The sequence below is a fragment of the Protobothrops mucrosquamatus genome, unplaced genomic scaffold (assembly GCF_001527695.2).
Source record: "Protobothrops mucrosquamatus isolate PMUCROS unplaced genomic scaffold, P.Mucros_1.0 scaffold419, whole genome shotgun sequence".
Taxonomy (NCBI): Eukaryota; Metazoa; Chordata; class Lepidosauria; order Squamata; family Viperidae; genus Protobothrops; species Protobothrops mucrosquamatus.
In genome coordinates this window covers 130,136-149,053 of record NW_015386748.1, presented here as the reverse complement: position 1 = coordinate 149,053, position 18,918 = coordinate 130,136, and the positions used below count along the sequence as shown (strand labels likewise).

General features: G+C 36.5%; 1 protein-coding gene across 1 annotated transcript in view; it reads right to left on the bottom strand.

Moving 5' to 3' along the window:
- YEATS2 (YEATS domain containing 2) overlaps positions 1–15,004 on the bottom strand; it is a 43,411-nt gene extending 28,407 nt beyond the window's left edge. The window contains exons 1-13 of the mRNA XM_015816255.1: positions 14,892–15,004; positions 13,750–13,841; positions 13,212–13,325; positions 12,119–12,216; positions 11,942–12,034; positions 10,154–10,393; positions 8,674–8,789; positions 7,088–7,249; positions 6,571–6,682; positions 3,937–3,981; positions 2,409–2,586; positions 1,810–2,043; positions 672–830 (exon numbers count right to left, since the gene is read on the bottom strand). Of these exons, the coding sequence (XP_015671741.1) occupies positions 672–830; positions 1,810–2,043; positions 2,409–2,586; positions 3,937–3,981; positions 6,571–6,682; positions 7,088–7,249; positions 8,674–8,789; positions 10,154–10,393; positions 11,942–12,034; positions 12,119–12,216; positions 13,212–13,311 (1,537 nt within the window). The 5' untranslated portion in view covers positions 13,312–13,325; positions 13,750–13,841; positions 14,892–15,004. The remainder of the gene's footprint in view (positions 1–671; positions 831–1,809; positions 2,044–2,408; positions 2,587–3,936; positions 3,982–6,570; positions 6,683–7,087; positions 7,250–8,673; positions 8,790–10,153; positions 10,394–11,941; positions 12,035–12,118; positions 12,217–13,211; positions 13,326–13,749; positions 13,842–14,891) is intronic.
- Positions 15,005–18,918: the final 3,914 nt, after the last annotated feature.

The window sequence follows — 18,918 nt, the reverse complement described above, 5'->3', positions numbered from 1 at the left end:
TTCCCCTGAATTTCCCAGCACTTTGCTGTTCTGCTCACATAAAGCCTAAAACACTGGCAATGGCCACAGTTATGGAGTAGCAGGAAGAGGAAAATGCTGGAAAGTTTGTGAGGGGTAGAGGAGGGGAGAACAGGCAGGTCAGTTGGATATTCTATATTTCATGCCAAGGTCACCAGTACTAACTAGCTCATCCACCCACTTGATCTTTCCAGCATTCCCCATAGTGGTTGTTGATTCTTGGCTTTATTCTATTCTCCCATCCTCCCAAACCCAGGAACATTTCTTTCTGGACTGAAACATGGAGTTTTCCTGAAGGTGCAGAAAACACTGTTTCAGTTCAGACTTAGAGCATTCATGTTATCCCTAAGAAACAAACAAAATATTTGCTTGGTAACCATCACTTATTATTGATTTAAAATCCAGCTGATCAACAAGAACAGATGTGAATAAAGTTATCATAGAACTAATGATACAGTTGTAAGTTTTTATGAAAAAGTATGTAAGAAAACAAAATACATTAAAAATAAGATGTATACCTTTTCTTGCTCTACATCAAAAACAAGGAATGAAAGACACACGTCTGGGAAATAGATTCATTTGGTATTTTGCCTTCTAAACAAGATGAGTTACATTAGCAAGAAGGAATAGAAAATGAAACTGTGCTAACACACCTGCATTTGTGACTGATGCTCCAACTGGCTGGCCAGGCTTGTCCACAATAACATAAGGGCTGCTAACCACAGGGGTCCCAGCCCCTTGTTTCATATGCACTGGTGTGGATGTTGGGGTACGAGGTAGTGGAGAAGGACTTGGGGTTGATATTGGAGAACCTAAAGAAAGGCGTTCCAGTTATATGTGAGACCGATATGCCTAAATTACAATAAACATAAATAGCAAATATAACAGTTCAAATATAGAACTGATTCTTATTAAAAGAATAGAAACTAGTCCTGAAAATCAGACTTTTACCACATTTCTTCCTGAAACATGTTCCTCTAATGATAGGGAGATGTAGCATCTAAAGATGTAATGTTTTATTCATTACAACAGATATAGCAAACCTTGCAAGGCTTCTTCCAAATTAAGCCCTTTTGTCTTCTTTACACTAATCTCACATTTCTTACCACTTTGTCCTTTGCAATAAATACTTTATTGATTTTAGTAAAATAAAATCAAGCCTACCTAGCAGACAGAGTGTTTTTGTGTGAGTCAGGTAGAGACAGAGGGGGAGAGGGAGAGGGAGAGGGAGAGAGAGAGAGAGACAGAGAGAGAGAGAGAGAGACAGATAGAGAGAGAGAGAGAGAGAGAGAGAAAGAAAAGCAATGACCACTAAGTAGCACCACACACCAATTTATTTTAGTGGCATATTTGCCAAGTTGCCCCTAGCCACTATCCCCCAAATAAATATAACATTTTCAATACAAAGTGAACTGGTTTACTTTCATTAAATGTAAACATAATAGGGCCAAGCAAAACAACTGAAAAAGGCACTTCAGAAAGTACATTGGCATGAATAAAGTGCATCTCCTTGAAGGATTAAAGAAGCCATATCCTCTAAGAGAATTAGTCCTGCTGGTAAGAAGGTGGTCCCTATTTGCCCATGTAGGTATTAATAGTCTGGGACTGCAAGCAAAGCAAAGGCGCTGCGTATTCACACATATGCTCAGAACCCTGGTGAAGAGAAACTTTGCAATCTTTCTAAAAGAAGCCACTGCCTGAGTTATGCATGAAAACATGCTTTGTGGAACACTTATTTCAAATGTTTTCTACAATCTTACCATGTTAAAATATCCCCCAAATCATCCATACCTGACACAATCTTGCAGCTCATAGTGATGGGCTGGAAAGACTTGCCTGGAGATTCAGCAGGGCTTGGGATTTGGCCCTGAGGCACTATTTTGCAACTGGCTGCAATCGGCTGAAAAGCTGAGTTGCTGTGGGAGCCAAAAGCGACTTTCTGACTTGTGAGCTTAGTGGGAGTCCGCTCTAAAGATGATGGCAAGGCGTAAAAGGTTGTATGCCTCTCAGCTTCAGCACTGAGCCCTGGTGTGAAAATGTAAAGGGGGACAGAAAAGTAGGGTGAGACAGAAAATAAGAACGGTGCAAAGTTTTCTTGATAAATATATCAATTTAAACAGAAACATCTGGGGCAAAAAGCTTCATTCTGCTGAACATTCATTGATTCATTCATTGATTCATTTATTTAAAAAAACACCCAAGAATTTTCCTACTTGCAAGGGCAGGATTTGAGTTTTTATCATGTGTTTGTCATTGAAACTAGTTATAATTAGGGACAAATTTTCCACGAGAGAAAAATGAAATCAAATCCAATCAAACTGGAATTCCTAGTTGTGTTCAACCAAGCATGAATATAATCCCGGCTCAGATAGAAGGACACACACCTTTACCTTTTTCAAGAGAAACATCTGTGATGGATTCATGCACTTGTTTTATTGGTGAAGATGCTTTCATAGGTGCTGGCATATTTAATGGCAAGTGCAATAAGGGAGGAGCATCAGAAAGATCAGAATCTGACGACTGGTATTCTTCTTTAAGAGAATGCCGATGCAACTCAACATCTACAACCTTTTCAAAAGAGAAAGAAGATTACTGTTGAGCAAATGGCAATTTTATTATCGTTCTGTTCGTCAGGTATATTCAAAGAGCTTCATAACATTTTGGTATTAAAAATATAGGATTTTATATGGGGTTTATTTTTTAGCAATTTGACAGAGACACAACTTTAAAATTTGATTTAATTCGGTTTTATCGGGGGGGAATGTATTTATGTTTTGTTTTAAATATGTTGTGCGCCGCCCTGAGTCCCGTCGGGAGAAGGGCGGCATATAAATTAAATAAAATAAATAAATAAATAAATAAATAAATAAATAAATGCTGGGCCTTCTGCATCCATCGATATTTCAGGCAATTCAATCCAAGTGCAAAATGAAGAGTTAAGCTCTTATAGAATTGAAACTCTGGTGTGAACCTATAACAGTATGTGGGAATACCCTTGGGAAACAGAAGGAAGACCCATAGATTAGACCAAGGGTAGGCAACCTCGGCTCTTTTATGACTCATGGACTTCAATTCCCAGAATTCCTGAGTCAGCTATGCTTTTGAGTATATATGCTCATGAGTCATAAAAGAGCCGAGGTTGCCTACCCCTGGACTAGACTATTGTCATGCAAAACTCCACAAAGAAGGAATGGGAAGTGTTTCAGAAGGGACTTCCTTAATTTTCCAGAGAGCAAAAGAGAAGGAGGGAAGGGATACTTTCAAGCTTGCAAGATTCTATTAATGTAACCTTAACAATAAAGATATAGCTAATTTTCTTTGTTGTGCTTCTTGTCAAAAGGCTAACAGAACCTGACAATGCAGTATGTGTAGAACAACATGGAGAAAAGCAGACGTTCTCTCAGATTTTCAGGTTTGTTTTCTCTGAACCACCTTCAATGATCTGGGTGGTGTGTCCTATATATTCCACCCACAGGAAAAAGTCCTCCAGGATTCTGCAATATTGATTCAGGTTACAAAGTTTCCATTTGTTGAAGCTTTTAGATTAGGGGCAGACATCATGTGGCCCTCCAGATGTTGCAACTTTCAACAATTACCTCCACTGGCTATGCTGGCCAGTACAATGGATCTGCTGTCCAATGACACATAGAGGCCACATATTGCTTATCCAGATTACAAAACCTTTAGGTTCAAGCAAAATGTATATAATTTATCAACGTGGGGTACCATTCATATTTGTGATCTATCCAAGCTTCTATTGCTAATAATACCAAAATTCAAAAGACTTTGTGTTTCGGCATTATGGCTGCTTGAAATATATATTTATTGTGGATATTTTTTTTAAAAAACCAAGAAAGTCTCTCATTTTTCCTACCAACAATTTTAAAAAGTTAAACGAAGTAAAAACACAAGACATACCGTTTCAGCTCCTAGTGTCTGTAGACCAGTGTATGTTCTATCCAACTGTATAAGAAAAAAATAAAATAAAAAACTCTGTTTTTTAACACAAATTATCTATTAAACTATTTCAATACATACAAACCTTAATGCTTCTTCACCAAACTGAAATATTAAAAAAGCTTTGTTGTTTTAACTATTTTTAAACAATCATTTATCAGGAATAATAAAAAAAAACTAGCATTTTTTTTTAAAAAATCAGCATCTTGATATCAAACATTCCATCTGTTAATTTCTCAATCAATGAATGTCCTCAGCATTTTAGTCCTCAGCATTTTAGTATTCCTCAAACGTTGGCTAGTTTTAATCCACTTTGAATTTATGTATTTGTTCTTTCCAAGGATTTTGTATTTGTTCTATTTTCACTGGATATGCAAAAAAAAAAAAAGATGCACTATATTCTGAATTGAGTCAATGTCTTTCAAGATAATGGAATCTTACAATGCAGTATAAGAGATGAATTCAAACTACATAAAATGAAGCATTAAAAAAACTATAATGAATCAGGGTTACAATGAGAGACAGCTAAGGGAGAAAGACTCCATAGCAGCCCGTGGAGCTGCTCAGCATCTCCATTATGTGTCTCTGATTTGCAGGTGATACACCACCAGGAATAGCTCCAACTCACTACAGGAAGGCAGGATTAATATGCACAATAGATTCGCCATAATTTCAAGCTGTGGGAAGCAAGAGAGATGGCGACATTTAGTAAATAGCTTTATAGATGGCAATAAATCTTAAATTTCCAAAGAGGGCACAAGAAATGCAAAATAGTTTTTTAACCAAGGACAATTTCTCTCCCAAAAGACTCCCCAAAAGAAAATGGTATTAGGTAATAGTAAAATAGTTTAACTACAAAGTTACAAGAAAACTATGTATGTGTTTTAAAATCTTCTATACATTACTTTTTTTCAATAGTAAAGACTAGTGAGTATTTATTAATGGCCTAATACTTGTTCATTTGCCCCAATGTTGGGCTGATATATATATGTTTAAAATAGTTGCATGCTGCTTTATTAAAAGTCTTCATATGACTAACAATATTTAAGCAGTTTACAGTCAAATCTAGAACTCAAAATAAAGCAACAGTGTTGAAACAGAAAATGCAAAGCATACTCATTAATGGATATATTAGAAATAATTGTCTCAAGGCTTGGATAACAAAATATGGTTTCAACAGGTGCCAAAGCAATGCAGTAGGTAAAGCTAGTTCTTACACAGCCAAGTATAAACAGCTTTATAGCAGATCTGTCTGTTACTAAACCAGGAGGGAGATAGGGAATGGGTCTCCTGCTCAAACATGTATCATCTAGCAGATCTAGATCTACTTCCAAATACTTGTGAAGAACAAATAACATGAATTCAAAGTGGATTAAAAATACCCAATGTTGGAAGAATATTAAAATGCTGCAGGCAGGCAGTCCAGGTCACTCACTGATTGAGAAATTAAGAGATAGCATATTTAGTATCAGGATGCTGATTCTAGTCCATCTAGCTTCTGCCCAGACAGCAGAAGAGGCACAAGAATGTGAACCCCAATTTCACCAAGTAGGGCTTGTGTCTGATACACTGTACTTGCTTGAATTCTTTTGTAATGGCTTCATAGCTTTTCTACAATAAACCTACTTATATGACCTTTTATAATTTTGGAAATTTATTCTTGAAAAGGTTCTCTTGGCAGCTGAGGGAAGCCTGAAAAATAGTAGCCACCTCCTGAATGTTAGGGAGGAGAACATTCCAAAGAATAAATGTCACCATCTTCAAATGATTGCAAGATGATAGTCTATAATTTGTGATAGTCACACTAGGATTTACCTGGGTGATTTCTTTTTTATCTGGGGAGAAGGGAAATTCTTCAATCTGACAGAAACATTTCTTGGTTATGCTTTATGCACTGGCAATCATTATAGCCATGGATGTTTTAAAAACCTGAATATTTTAAAATTCCTGCATTTTCCCAATATTTCTGCTTGAAATTCCAAGCAATCTCTTTTGTTTTTCTTTTTAAAGATTATTAAGTTAAAAATTAATGTAATTTAAATAATTTTGCATGTCCCACAGATGATATATGGTTTTTTTTTTATTATAAGTACTGCGTTGCTGACTTTTGCATTAACATCTTAGGAAAAAAACAAATTTAACATGATTTGTAGCTCCATATCTGCATGCATATAGCACATATAAAGTCTGTTTTCTTTGCATACAGTGACCATATGAACTTCATTATAGTTCTTTATTTCAGAAAGAGGTCCTTTAGAATTATTTATTTTTTTTGCTTCTGCTCTTGAATATAAACACATTTTTTTCCCTTATGGACTCTTTTAGATTTGCCCATTTTTTAGGTTTGCCCTTTATTTTTTCCAAGAACATATGATCGCTATACCTTTGCATGTGTAATAGATCAATATGGCAATATGGAAAAAAACAAAACAGAATCATGTTAAACTGCAGATGTCTTTCGTACACATAACATTTGTTATGTTCATTTTACCTTATAAAACACAAAATCAGATGAACTATTTCCTTGAGAAAAAGTATTCAAAGAAAGATGTGGGACAAAACTAGGCCTTACATTATGGAACACTACAACATTACCTTGAGAAGGTGTATAATGTCAATCCTTTTGTTTCGGCTATCCTTAAAATGAATCTGAACCCTCACTGGAAACTCTCCCCAGCCCCGCCTCGTCAGATGGAAAGGAGGTTCTCTACAAACATGGACAATGGAGGCTTTAGTTATTTCTTCTAACAGTGTTCAAATATAAAAAACCAAAAATGAAAAAAATACCAAGAAATGTTTGAGTCTTGGAATGGGGATAATGAAAATGTCATATCAATTTAAAAGAACTAAATAAATGAAATGAAACCCTCCTATCCAGGAAATGATGTATCTGCGAAACTAGAAGAGCTGACAGAAAAGTATTCCAAGTTACTGAGTCTGCTTGGGGACAATGTTGGATCCAAGGAATACCACTAAGTGGTGCATTTTCTACTTCAAGGAGAAATTCTATCCAGAATGTTACCCACAGGTACCAGAGATGAGGAAGTTGCAGAAAAGACACCGAGCATTTGAAATCAAATCATTCAAATGATTTCTATGAAATCTCTGTTACCTGACTTCAACAAGATCGTTAGGTTTATAGCTGGGATGAAGGAAGAACCAAACTTTCTTAACAAAATGATCAATGCTTGGCTCTCGTTGGGAACCTCTTACATATACCATCCATTTATGGGTGGATTGGTCATTCTCTTCTCTCTTATCAGGAGGAATGTATCTGGAAGACAGAAAAAAAAAAACCCACCAAAATTAATTCTACTCCATTCACTAATTAATTAAGCAATCCTAAATATTGGAATGAAATGCTGGTTCTCTTTGTGACAGAGAAGAACGTCTCTTCAGGAAAACGCTTCATTGACAAAATGTTTTGCCATTCTTTTAATGATAGTAATGGAAAGAAAGGGATACGTTGAGGGAATGCTTGCTTTTACACAAGGAAATGCCCTCCTTTTCCCTTCACCTATAACAGTGATGGCGAACCTTTTAGAGACTGAGTGCCCAAACTGCAACCCAAAACCCACTTATGCATCGTTGGGTGCCGGGTGGGTGTGGCCCATTGGTTGGGCGTGGCACATTGGATGGGCGTGGCTGTGGTAGTAACGGCAGACTGGGTGGGACTAAAAAGTTCAATCAATCAATTCCAAATTTGCAAGATCTTTTTTTTCCCTGCGAAAAGTTGGAATTGACTGATTGATTGAACTTTTTCTTTTTTGCACACGGCGGCGGAGGCCTAAAGCGAAAAGGTTTTATAAAACCCAGCTGAAGGCCTAGGACTGGGGCGATGGCACGCGTGCCCACAGAGAGGGCTCTGAGTGCTGCCTCTGGCACCCTTGCCATAGGTTTGCCACCACTGACCTATAAGAAAAAATAATAACAGTGGAAGAAAAAATAAAGAATGACATCAGAAATCAAAAGGAGAGAGATTATACTGTCCCTTTTAGATGACTAACAAAAAGATATATAAAAACATTGTCATGTAGCAAAACAAATACACTTCCTCCACCATCCTTTCTTTCTGAGTGCTGGGAAGTGCTGGTTAAAGCTATTTATTATGCCTTCATGCAGCATCACCCAGCCAATTCTCTGATACAGGTTGGAGGGGGAAATGTGCCTCGTGCAACTCTAAGCGTCATTATTTATCTAACTGCCCCACTGAGTGTTATTGCCAGGAGTGTCATATGAAGCTCTGATGAGCCACTCCAGCCAGTTACTTGACTCCTAAAATGCCTCCTAAAATGTTCACCAGGAAATGTCAGTATGGAGTATATCTAGGGGCTGGAGGAGGAGCTAAGAATAGCAGCAACTCTTTAAGCACTTCCAATCAACATTATCCAAACCAGTAGCTAGCTGCCTTCTGTACTATGAAGAAAGAATGGTATGGGTTGGTCTTGCCTGAAGCAACAAGGTTATTTGAAAATAATGGTTAAGATATTATTGGAACAGAATGAAAATCATTTGTTTACTGATTCCATATTAACAATGATGACATTATCTAGTTGGATAATGAAAAGTCTGCAAGCAAACCGAGAACACCAAGGACTTCACTAATTCCATAGTCTGATCACTCCTCTTTTAATTTCAATCCATATTTGGAGTGGATAGGAAAAAAGAAACAAAAACACAAAAACTTCAAACACTTACTTGGAAACATTACCAACAACTATTGTTTTCTTCACAAATAATCGTGAATGCTCTTCATTTGAAAAACCAGCCTTTCTCAGCTCTGCTTCGTAATCTCTTGAAACACCAGAAATGCCCTAAAAATGGAATGTTTAGAAATCTACATAAGGATGTTTAGGGAGAAAGATTTTTGACGAAGGTTGCAAGCATTTTTTTAAAAAAATATGTAAACCTTTCTACTGTTAAAATTATACCTAGCCTTACATAATCTGTAAATGTAAAACATGGCATCCAGCTCTTACAAAATCATCAGATTTGGTTTTGAGCATGTTACAAAATAAGTAGATATTTAAATACATGAATCTGGATAAAGTCGACATGTTCATGTTACTCTTATCTAAAACAAAAAAGATTTTTGAAGATTCCTTATACTATATAACAAAGCAATGATGCAATTTGTAAGATCTCTCACTGGGTTTATACTAAACAGTGGCTGTTAACTGTACATGCTATCAAAAGAATATAAGAGAGAATTCCAGAAGTTTTCAATTTTTTAAATATTCAGTTAAAAAAAATTCCTGGAAACTCTGATCAAGAGTCAAAGAAATGAGTTGTCATGAATACAGTCCACCTGGGTGCATTTGATTCTCTCTTTTTTTTTTGCCCTTAGTTTCTCATGGAATGCCATCAAGCTCCTATATAGCCCAGAAGTTTGCAAGGAAAATATCTTAAAATGCTGCAATCCTTGGATAGAAAGTAATCTAAGCAAAGTGGAAAAATAAAAAGAAATGTACTTTCATCCAGAGCTTTTACTTCTTTAAATGGAAGCAGAGTTGAAGAGGCAATAGCTGGAGATTAGAAATACAGGGACAAATTCTTGAAACTCTGGGTTATGTTATACGATCCAATCCAAAACAGCACTAGTTTTGCATTATTAAGGGAATATCAATATGCAAAACTACGGAAGAGTCTGAAGTGACAGTTTCAGGCTAGGCTACTTCTGGGAGTGCTTTATCTACTAATCAAATGAAGGAATTGCGTTGGGAAATGAAAATTGGTTTCCAGTCTTCTAAGGAAAATGGACCATGCTCACAGTTTAAAATCCTAATCTCTTTCTGCTTGGGACATTTTAAAAACTGCATAAATGCTGTTATTCAGCTGCTATAAACTGGAAGCCCAAACTATGAACACTCCAAAAGTATTACAGTAGATCGGCATCCTTTAACCTAATACCTTTATATTGCTGGGAATCCCATATTTCCTTTTGACCATTCTAGCTGGAAATTATGGAAATTAAAGTCCTACATATTGAGAGGGCACCAAGTAAGGGAAGGCGCACATACATATGATTACACCAACTGGAAATAGGTAGAAAATGGTTTTGTTCTTTATAGTGGTATTTGTAGAGCTTCCAATAAGGGAAGCAGGATTCCATTTGCCATGCTATTACAAAAGAACTTTTGTTTCTGAAAATTATTTTAACACATTGTTGTCATATCACCTGTCCAGCATTCTTGCGCAGACTCAAGTCAAGTTTGCTTGGCATTCTTTCTTCCACATCCAGAGTACCATTGTCTTTTCCCAACATGTATTCCATGTGCTGAGATGATTCACTCTCTGAATGATTGACTGACAGGGTTTCTGAGCCCTGATTAGCAGGAGAGGATGATCGGGATGGAGATTCTAAAAATTTCTTGATGGTTGGATGGTTAAAAATCGTAGAATCACAAGCCCTCATTCCCTGAAATAGAACAGCATTTGTTCAGGCTTTTTTTTTTTTTTTTAGTATAGGATGGCAGATGTCAGGCTTGTAGATTTTTTTAAACTAATCCCCTGGTATATAAGACATATCTATGGATCTTACAGAGAATTCCACTACTGATTATACTTAATAGCAAGTAGGAGTTGAAGAAGCAGGTCTATTTGTTAAAAACATGGAAGTTAAAATAGTTGCTGATTTATTGCAAATCCTTCAGACACTGGATATATTTTCCGCCCAGTTCTGTTTTAATAACAGCTGCAATCAGAATCTGTAGCTTTTCACAGTAAATGCTTCTTGATCCTCTTAAAAAGAAGACAGCGGGCAGAAAACCAAGGACAAAGAGCATGGAACATGTATGTCTACCATTGAGCTAGGGGCTGAATAGCAAAATAAACAAAATCAGATGGCAATACTATTAACACCATCAGAGCTGCTCTTATAAGTAGCTCATTCATATAATTTTTGGAGGTTAACAAAGAATACTAAAACTTGATAGCAGTGTGTTCACAGGATAGGTAGCTATCTAGCTCACTCTCTACCTTCTTTGAAACTAGATAAATCTGCTTCTGATTTGCACAGTAGAGTCCCAACAGGCATTATTTCTCAACATCTGAAACTTTTTGACAAGAGACAGACAAGAAAAAGAACTTTTAGCATTCAATTTTTGGTCAATTTTTTAGAGCTGCTTTGTTCAAGATATACCGTATTTTTTCGTGTATAAGATGCTATTTTTTTCCTGCAAACACCCCGTTCAAAAATTAGGTGCGTCTTATACAAGTGCAGCGTCTCTTATACGCGGAAAAATAATGGTAACCTCTGCAGCCCAGGGCATGCCTGTGTGGGTTCTTTACATGCTACTGCCATGCTGCCTGGTGCAGGTGTCAAGCCCCTCTGGGCTTGCCACTAATGGGAGGGAGGAGGAGGCAAGATCATTGGCAGGCCGAACTTCCGGATTTGCCAGCTCAGAAACTCACATGCCAGACCGTCTTATAGACGGAAAAATACGGTAAACGTCTTCCATCTTAGTTTAATTATTTTTCTCAATGTCCAAACTAAAAACAGGTTGTTTTTTAATTCATGTTTGCTCCTACTAAAGTTTAGTTCTGTTTCTTTAATGGAAGCTTTCAAGTAGTTACACTAATATATGATCTATAACCTTTCCTACCATAACACCCAGCATGCTTAGCCAGCATAAAGTTTAAAAATATCTGGAGGGACTTCTAAAACACACTCTTGAATTATCACTAGTATTTCTTTCCAACCTGCATGTTTAAATACATGAATGTCAGCATTTAGAACAGGAGTTCCTTGAGATTTCAGTTCATTGACCTCTTCATGATGTTTCAGTTGTTAATTGACTCCCAAGCATTATATGAATATTATTTAATGAATACTACTTTAACCAATAGCTCTACAAATAACATCATCAATGGATCATCCCATCAAACCAAGGGGATCAATACTGGGAAATCCTGATATAGATTAAGGCAAGGTAACTTGCCACTACTCACATGTGGCATTGCTTACCTCCCCAACTTTAAAGAGTCCAGCAGAAGCATAGTAGTTCGCCACAATGCAGGCTCGCAGTTTATCCATCATTCTTCTTGCTTCAATCAGCCGCTGTCAAAATGAAAATCCATTTAAGAAATGGCTGCACAAATTCCTGCTTCTGTTTCTCAATTTATAATAAACATATTTATATACCTGATCGATCACTTGAATCTCATGTTCTTTATTTTTCATTTCTATAGAAAACTGTTCTTTAATAATTGCCTCAATTTTCTGTACTGTAGCATCTCGAGCTATGTAGAAAGAATTCATACAATTAAGGTTTTTATGTTTAATATATTTAAGGCTGTTTGCAATGTTTCTGAAAATATGTTTCACATATAAGCTAAAAATATTTATGATATCAGTTTGAGCAGGACAGGTTGGAAGAAAACCGCAACATCAGATTATACACAAATAATGTAAAGATAATGCATCTATTTCAAGGAACCACTGTAACTGATATATTTTTGAAATCTAAATACTGCTGAAAGAAAATTTAGAAACAACAGGACTCGATTGTCACGCATAACAGGAATCTTTAAGACCTAAATAAACACAGAATGCTGGAGTCTTACATTATACTAAATTATGAATTGAAAGAAGCCATAAAAATGGGTTATAAATCACTATTGTTGGATTCACGTTATACTATGCTTAGAGTAATATATGTATTAGCCAGTTTTAGTAATCAATAAGGTCTCAACATTATGAAATTGGATAATGTGTTTCCTGTACTATGAGTTGAACTAAGATCAATATCACACAAAAACATAATGAAACCTGTCTATATATTTGTGAAAGAAAAAATGGAAAAACTGAGATATGATTGATTTTAATCTTAGTTTTTAATTACATACTGTTCTTCATTTTTTAAAGATCAGAATCAGAATAGAATAGAGCTAGAAGGGACCATGGAGGTCTTCTAGTCCAGTCCCCTGCTCAAGCAGGAGTCCCTGTATCATTTTAGACAAGTGGCTGTCCTATCTATTCTTAAAAACCTCCAGTGATGAACCACCCACAACATGTTAATTGTCCTCACTGTTAGGAAAATTCCCCTTAATTCCAGGTTGCTTCTTTCCTTGATTAGTTTCCGTCCATTGCTTGTCTTGTCTTCTGATGCTTTGGAAAATAAATTGACCCCCTCCTCCTTGTGGCAGCCTCTCAAATACTGGAATACTGCTATCATATCCCCCCCTAGTCCTTCTTTTCTCTAGATTGGCCATTTCCAAATCCTGCAACTTTTTACCAGATTGTTCTGATGCTTTATGATGTTTGTTTGTAGGTGCAACTGAGATCTCTTCATAGTCTGGATCCATCTCCTCTACAGTTCTCTTGATGCCTGACATTTTTATCTTTTTCACTAGAGAAAGAGAAGAAAGAAGTAATCCAAATACATTTGTAAGTAAGGCTGCATTACAGAATTATCCAGTTCTCTTACTGAGAAAAACAGACCAGTATGTCTGAATAAGAGGTAAAGAATTCTAAAATAAATCAATGTTTTATAGCCAAAGATTGCTCTATGCTATGGTCACTGAAAGTTATATGGATATAGACTCAATCTAAAAAAAAATGAAAAAAAAAAGATTGCCACTAAATGACATTTTAGGTTGTAACAATACCTGCATATGTTTATAAAGACCACAATCTGTTTTAGTTTTACAACAACTAACCTTTATTTTGCTTTCGTTTCTATTGAAAAGTAAATGTATTTGTGGTGTGTAGACATCAACAGAGACCCAGTATACAATTTTAAATGAATAAAAATCTTTCCAAAGTATTTTTACCTCAGACATATAAATCAAAATCTGATTTCCTCTCTTCACTTTGGCTGAAGATTTCTTACGATTCCTCCCAAAGTTTTGTTTTTCAGTTAGTCCTGTCAAATAAATATGGTTTTAGTTGGTGAAAACAGATTTTACTTTCTACTTTCATTTATAATTTCACATTTAAAAATATTTAAAATTTTACAAACATGGAGATTAAACAATAATTCAACTTTTATTACCATTAGCCTTCATGGCTGAATTAGAAACATTATCCTTGTACAATATTGCAAAACAGTATTAAGATATGTAATCATGGAACATCAAAGACAGAAGAGCATCTAATATACATCAGCATCAATAGAGTATCAGAAGCTGCACTCATTTGCTACTGTCACTGAATAGAGGTCCTTAATGGTAACTTGGTACCACCTTCTGAGAATCCTCAGAACAAAGAAAAATGGATATTAAGACACAGAATACTGCCTATATTTTGTATATTTTTGTAATTAGCATGCCTATCAATACTGAACACCGTGTCAGATAGTGTCTGGGGTCAAGCCCCATCAAAAACCATAGTTTTAATCTGACTTGCATTTAAAAACAAGTACTCAGACAGGACTCATATCCAGGTTCCGTATGTCAAACAGTAAATGCCGAGCTCTTCTCTTAACAGCACAGACCAGTGCAATCAAGTTATGGTTGAACCACTTAAAATGAATGGAAACAGGTAAACATAATTCTACATTGGCATGGGCTACACATGTCTTTAACAGGAAGTCCTACTGAATTCAATGTGAACTTTCAAGGAAACATAGTTAGGGTTAGTCTGCAAGGTTGCAGATTTAAAGCAGGCTCAAAACATCGTTCACCAAAACTCAGCGTTTTCCCTTCCAAGTAAACATGGTTAGGATATGAGTGCAAGATGGGCGTAAAGGGGGTACTTCGCTTTTCCAGCCCCGAAGCCCAGCGAAGTTAGTAGCTGAGCAAACTTAGCCGGCTCTTTCAGAGGTAGTTGCCTCCGGCTTCTTGTAAGAGCCCCCAGTCTTTTGCCAGAGTCGAGCCCGAGCCAGAGAGGGCGCTCGCCAAACTCACGCACCGCCCTGCCCCTTCTCAGGTCGGTAGACATAAAGCGGAGCTCCGGCTGCAACTGCACAACTCACCGGCTTGCTTAAAAAAACCCCGGAAGGCCGCCGCTGGCAATCCCTTAGCATTAACCAACCCAACGCTCAGCGAGGCCACCACCTGCAGCGCGCAGCCGCCATCAGCTCCGTCCTCTCTCAGGGCGACGAAGGGGCGCGGCTGCGCAGGCGGAGAGCGGAGAAGGGGCGGGCATTGGGAGAAGCCGATGCGGGAAGGCGGCGGCGGCAGTGGCGGTGCTGGACTGGCCGGTGTGTTCTTGGCTCTTCACCTACAGCATCCGCTCTTTAACCTAAATGACTTGGACTGGCCAAGAAGACTGATGTGTGACGCGTTTAGTTTTTCTTCTTCCGCGCGTTGATATTTCGTTTAGGGAGCTTTACAATCCCCCAAAGATTGTATCTCTACACTTCTTTATAGCACGTTCTTTGCTTTTTGTTGGCACTGTTACTGTTATTCTGATTATTAATCATAATCGTCGTTAGCTGCGTGGGAATGCTGTAGGCAGCTGTTAAAGTGGTCACATATAAGCTGCAATTTGCACACTGTATTGTTGCCTTGTCTTTCATAGACCATCATTTTCCTCATCAGATACATCATCTAAAAAATCCAGGGGCATTTGTCTCAATTCAGAATGAACTTCTATGGCAATGAGTATTTGGAAATAGTAGGAAAGTGTTGGGAAACTGCCACCCAGGGGAGCACGGTTCATGCTGGGAATTAGTCTGGAGTTGTTGTGCAGCCACAAGACACCTAGGGCTGACACCTTCCCTCCCCCAATTTCCATGGGATCTTACGTTTGTTCCAGTGCTTTTTTTTCTAAAAAAAAAAAAAAAGTGCCCAAACTCACACACGTCATACAACCCGCCTTGCCTACCCTACAAGGTTCCATCCAAAAAAGGTGCCGGAACTCCATTCTAGGCGTTCTATGAGAAAAAAAGCCCTGGTTTGTTCCCAAGAGAAGTTTGGGGAGATTCTTGTATTGTAGGCAGAATACAATAAAGTAGTCTGCTTGAACTCTACACATGTGGATCTGATTGCTTGTGCCTGACAAATCAGTAAATTCCTCCATAATTCTATTGATGTTCTGATGTATACTTAGGTCAACTGCAAGCAAAGAAATGCAGATTATCATTATACATTTGTATATAAATGAAATACATCAATTAGTGTAAGTTAATATAAAGAATAATAGAATGTGCTGTTTATATTCTAAGCATTTTTGTCAATAGTTCTAAAAATATAAGCCAAAGTAGAAATGTGTAACATTTTTTAAAGTTTAGTTGTCAAAATACTATCACTGAAACTCTGTTCTTCAGAACATTAACTTTTCCAGGCACTATTTTTAACATTTAAACTAATGCACTTTATTGAAAAACTATGTACATAAATGAACCTAATATTTCATAGCTTTGGGTAATGAAATGTCTGCAAGAAAACAAGCAAGCTCGGAGAGCACCAACGACCCCTGATTTCATAGCTGTAATCTCTACATAGCTGTATTGTGGTTGTTAAAGTTAAGAGTTTCTATACAATTTATTTATGAATATATTTGACTAGATAATATATATAATTGCTTTGCTACAGTACAGCCCTTCACAAATTTCTTCTGCACAATACTTATTCAGTTAAGTTTAAACAAGAAACACCAATTGAAACATAAATTAATACAGTCCAACAACAGTTTGTAGATTTTTTTATATGACATCAAGGCTAAATGTTTATGTTTGATGGCTTGAGCACATGGAGAAATATTAAAGAGGATAGTTGGTGGAGATGTTGGAGGTTGAGTTGTTTGCTAATCAGCTGGCTGGTGTTGTGCATGTTTGGTCAAAACTGTGAGAGCTCAGAGGCTAAGAAGACAGCTATATAGTAGTGTGGCTAATGGTATTCTCCATATTGACTGACAATAGCTATTTGGTGCCAGCTATTTCTAACAGCCAATATCTAGGAAATTCTAGCAGTTACTTGAGATTGGGACAATTTTTGGCATCTGGGCTTGAAATAGCAATAGCACTTAAGACATATACTGCTTTATAGTGCTTTACAATACTCTCTAAGACAGTTTATAGAGTCAGCATGTTGCCCCAAGTCTGGGTCCTCATTTTATTGACTTTAGAAGGATAGAAGGCTGAGTCAATCTTGAGCAGGTCAGGATTAAACTCTTGGCTGTAAGCAGAGGTAGTCTGCAATTCTGTATTCTAATTCCACCATGGCTCAGGGGAAATGGAGATGGTAATGAAAGCAGGAGCAAGTCAGTTGCTGGGTGACAGTGGCCATCTTGTCCTTTTTCCTGTTCATCCTCCCCTTTGCCCTACACAATGGATTTGGGATTAAAATAATCCAGAGTTTGCTGCTGCTGTCATATTTATGGTTTATGGTGATGTGGTGTTACATCCTTCCTGTCTGAAGACTTGAGAAAGAAAAGGACAAAACAGTCTTGATGTGAGAAGATTTTAGGAGGGCCTGCTAGTTGGGGGGATAGAGCTGCTATCTGTGTTCGACGAGATAGTGAGACATCTCATGTGTTACGTACTTCTTAGATTCACAGGAATATGCTGAAAAGAGAGTATTTCTTTTAGTCAGCTGTTTAATCAGAATATGCATTGAATTTAAATATTAAATGTATTTAGTATTGTATTTTGAATTTTAGAATAATGTATTCATCATAAGGAAGATTATATAAGTCTACTTACAGAATTTAAATGGAAATCTAGCATTTATCATTATGAATCTTCTGCTTATGAATACCATAGCTATTTGTCCTAGTTGGAAATTGAAAGCTACAGTAAAATATTTCTCTTCCAAACTAACATATTAAAATATTCAGGCAATGATACTGATTGCTATGGAAATTGTATTTTTCCCAGTAGAAGTAAGATCTTTTAAACATTAGGAACATAAATGTTTCCTTCTGCAAGAATTGAGTAATTTGTTACCATTGTTGCTTATATGGTAGCATGCTCTTTAAAAAAAAAATCTTAAATGTGCTGTTGATTAGTAGGATTGAAGTGTATCCTTTTGGAGATAGAGATGTACTGCTCCTGAAATCTCAAGTTTGAGATTGTTCTTTTAGTCTCAGCTTTTTTTGATAGTCAGGTGGAAGCAGTGCCAAGGAATAACTTTCTGTAGCTGCATCTAGTATTCTTTCTGAAACAATTTCTGCTACATGCTTTGTTTAGAAGCTGAAAATATATTGACTGGAATACTGAATACTGCAGGAACTGAGAACATATTCTCATGTTGAAAATCCTGCACTGGCTACTAACGGTTTTCTGAATATGTTTCAAAGTACAAGTGTATACAGTACAAAGTACATGTACTTTTAGAGCCTTAGTGGTTAAATACTAAATATATGAAAGGCCGTCTATGTTTTATTTTACATTGTTTTTCAGTTTTAGGATCCTGTAATTGTCAGAAAAGCGGAATCTAAATCAAATAAGTAATATACGTTTACATAATAAAGATCTAAATTTTTTGAATGAAATAGGAAACCAGAATGATGCAAATTAGCAATGTTTATTCTGAATTTGTCTTTGGGGGAAAGATTATATTAAAATGGATTTATTTACAATATACAGTTCAGTTCTTTGGATTAATTATGCAAATAAACTACAATCAAATGCTTTTCACCCTCACATATTGCTACAACCCATAGTAGCTTTAAAAAGAATCATTTATAAGCAATCATCAAAAAAATCACACATACTTATAAATACATACACATAACATTAAAATACCTACTGATACACTCCAGTATTATAATGCAAGCTAAAAAAATAAACAGAATTCAATAAAAGACAACAGTATGATTATAAAGCATATTGGTAAGTACAGTAAAAATGACCAAATCATTAGAATTACTGTCCCTAGTTCAGTGTTTTGTGGTATAACTGAAGATTTCACCCAATAAGTTTCATATGAGGTTAGCTGCCATCTAACCTGTAGTATTTCTCTAAATATTCACAAAAGTTGAGAAGAGAAAAAAAGTAGGTATTTTTAGTGTTTCATTTTTCAGCTAAAATCCTTCTATAACATAGGAAATTTATA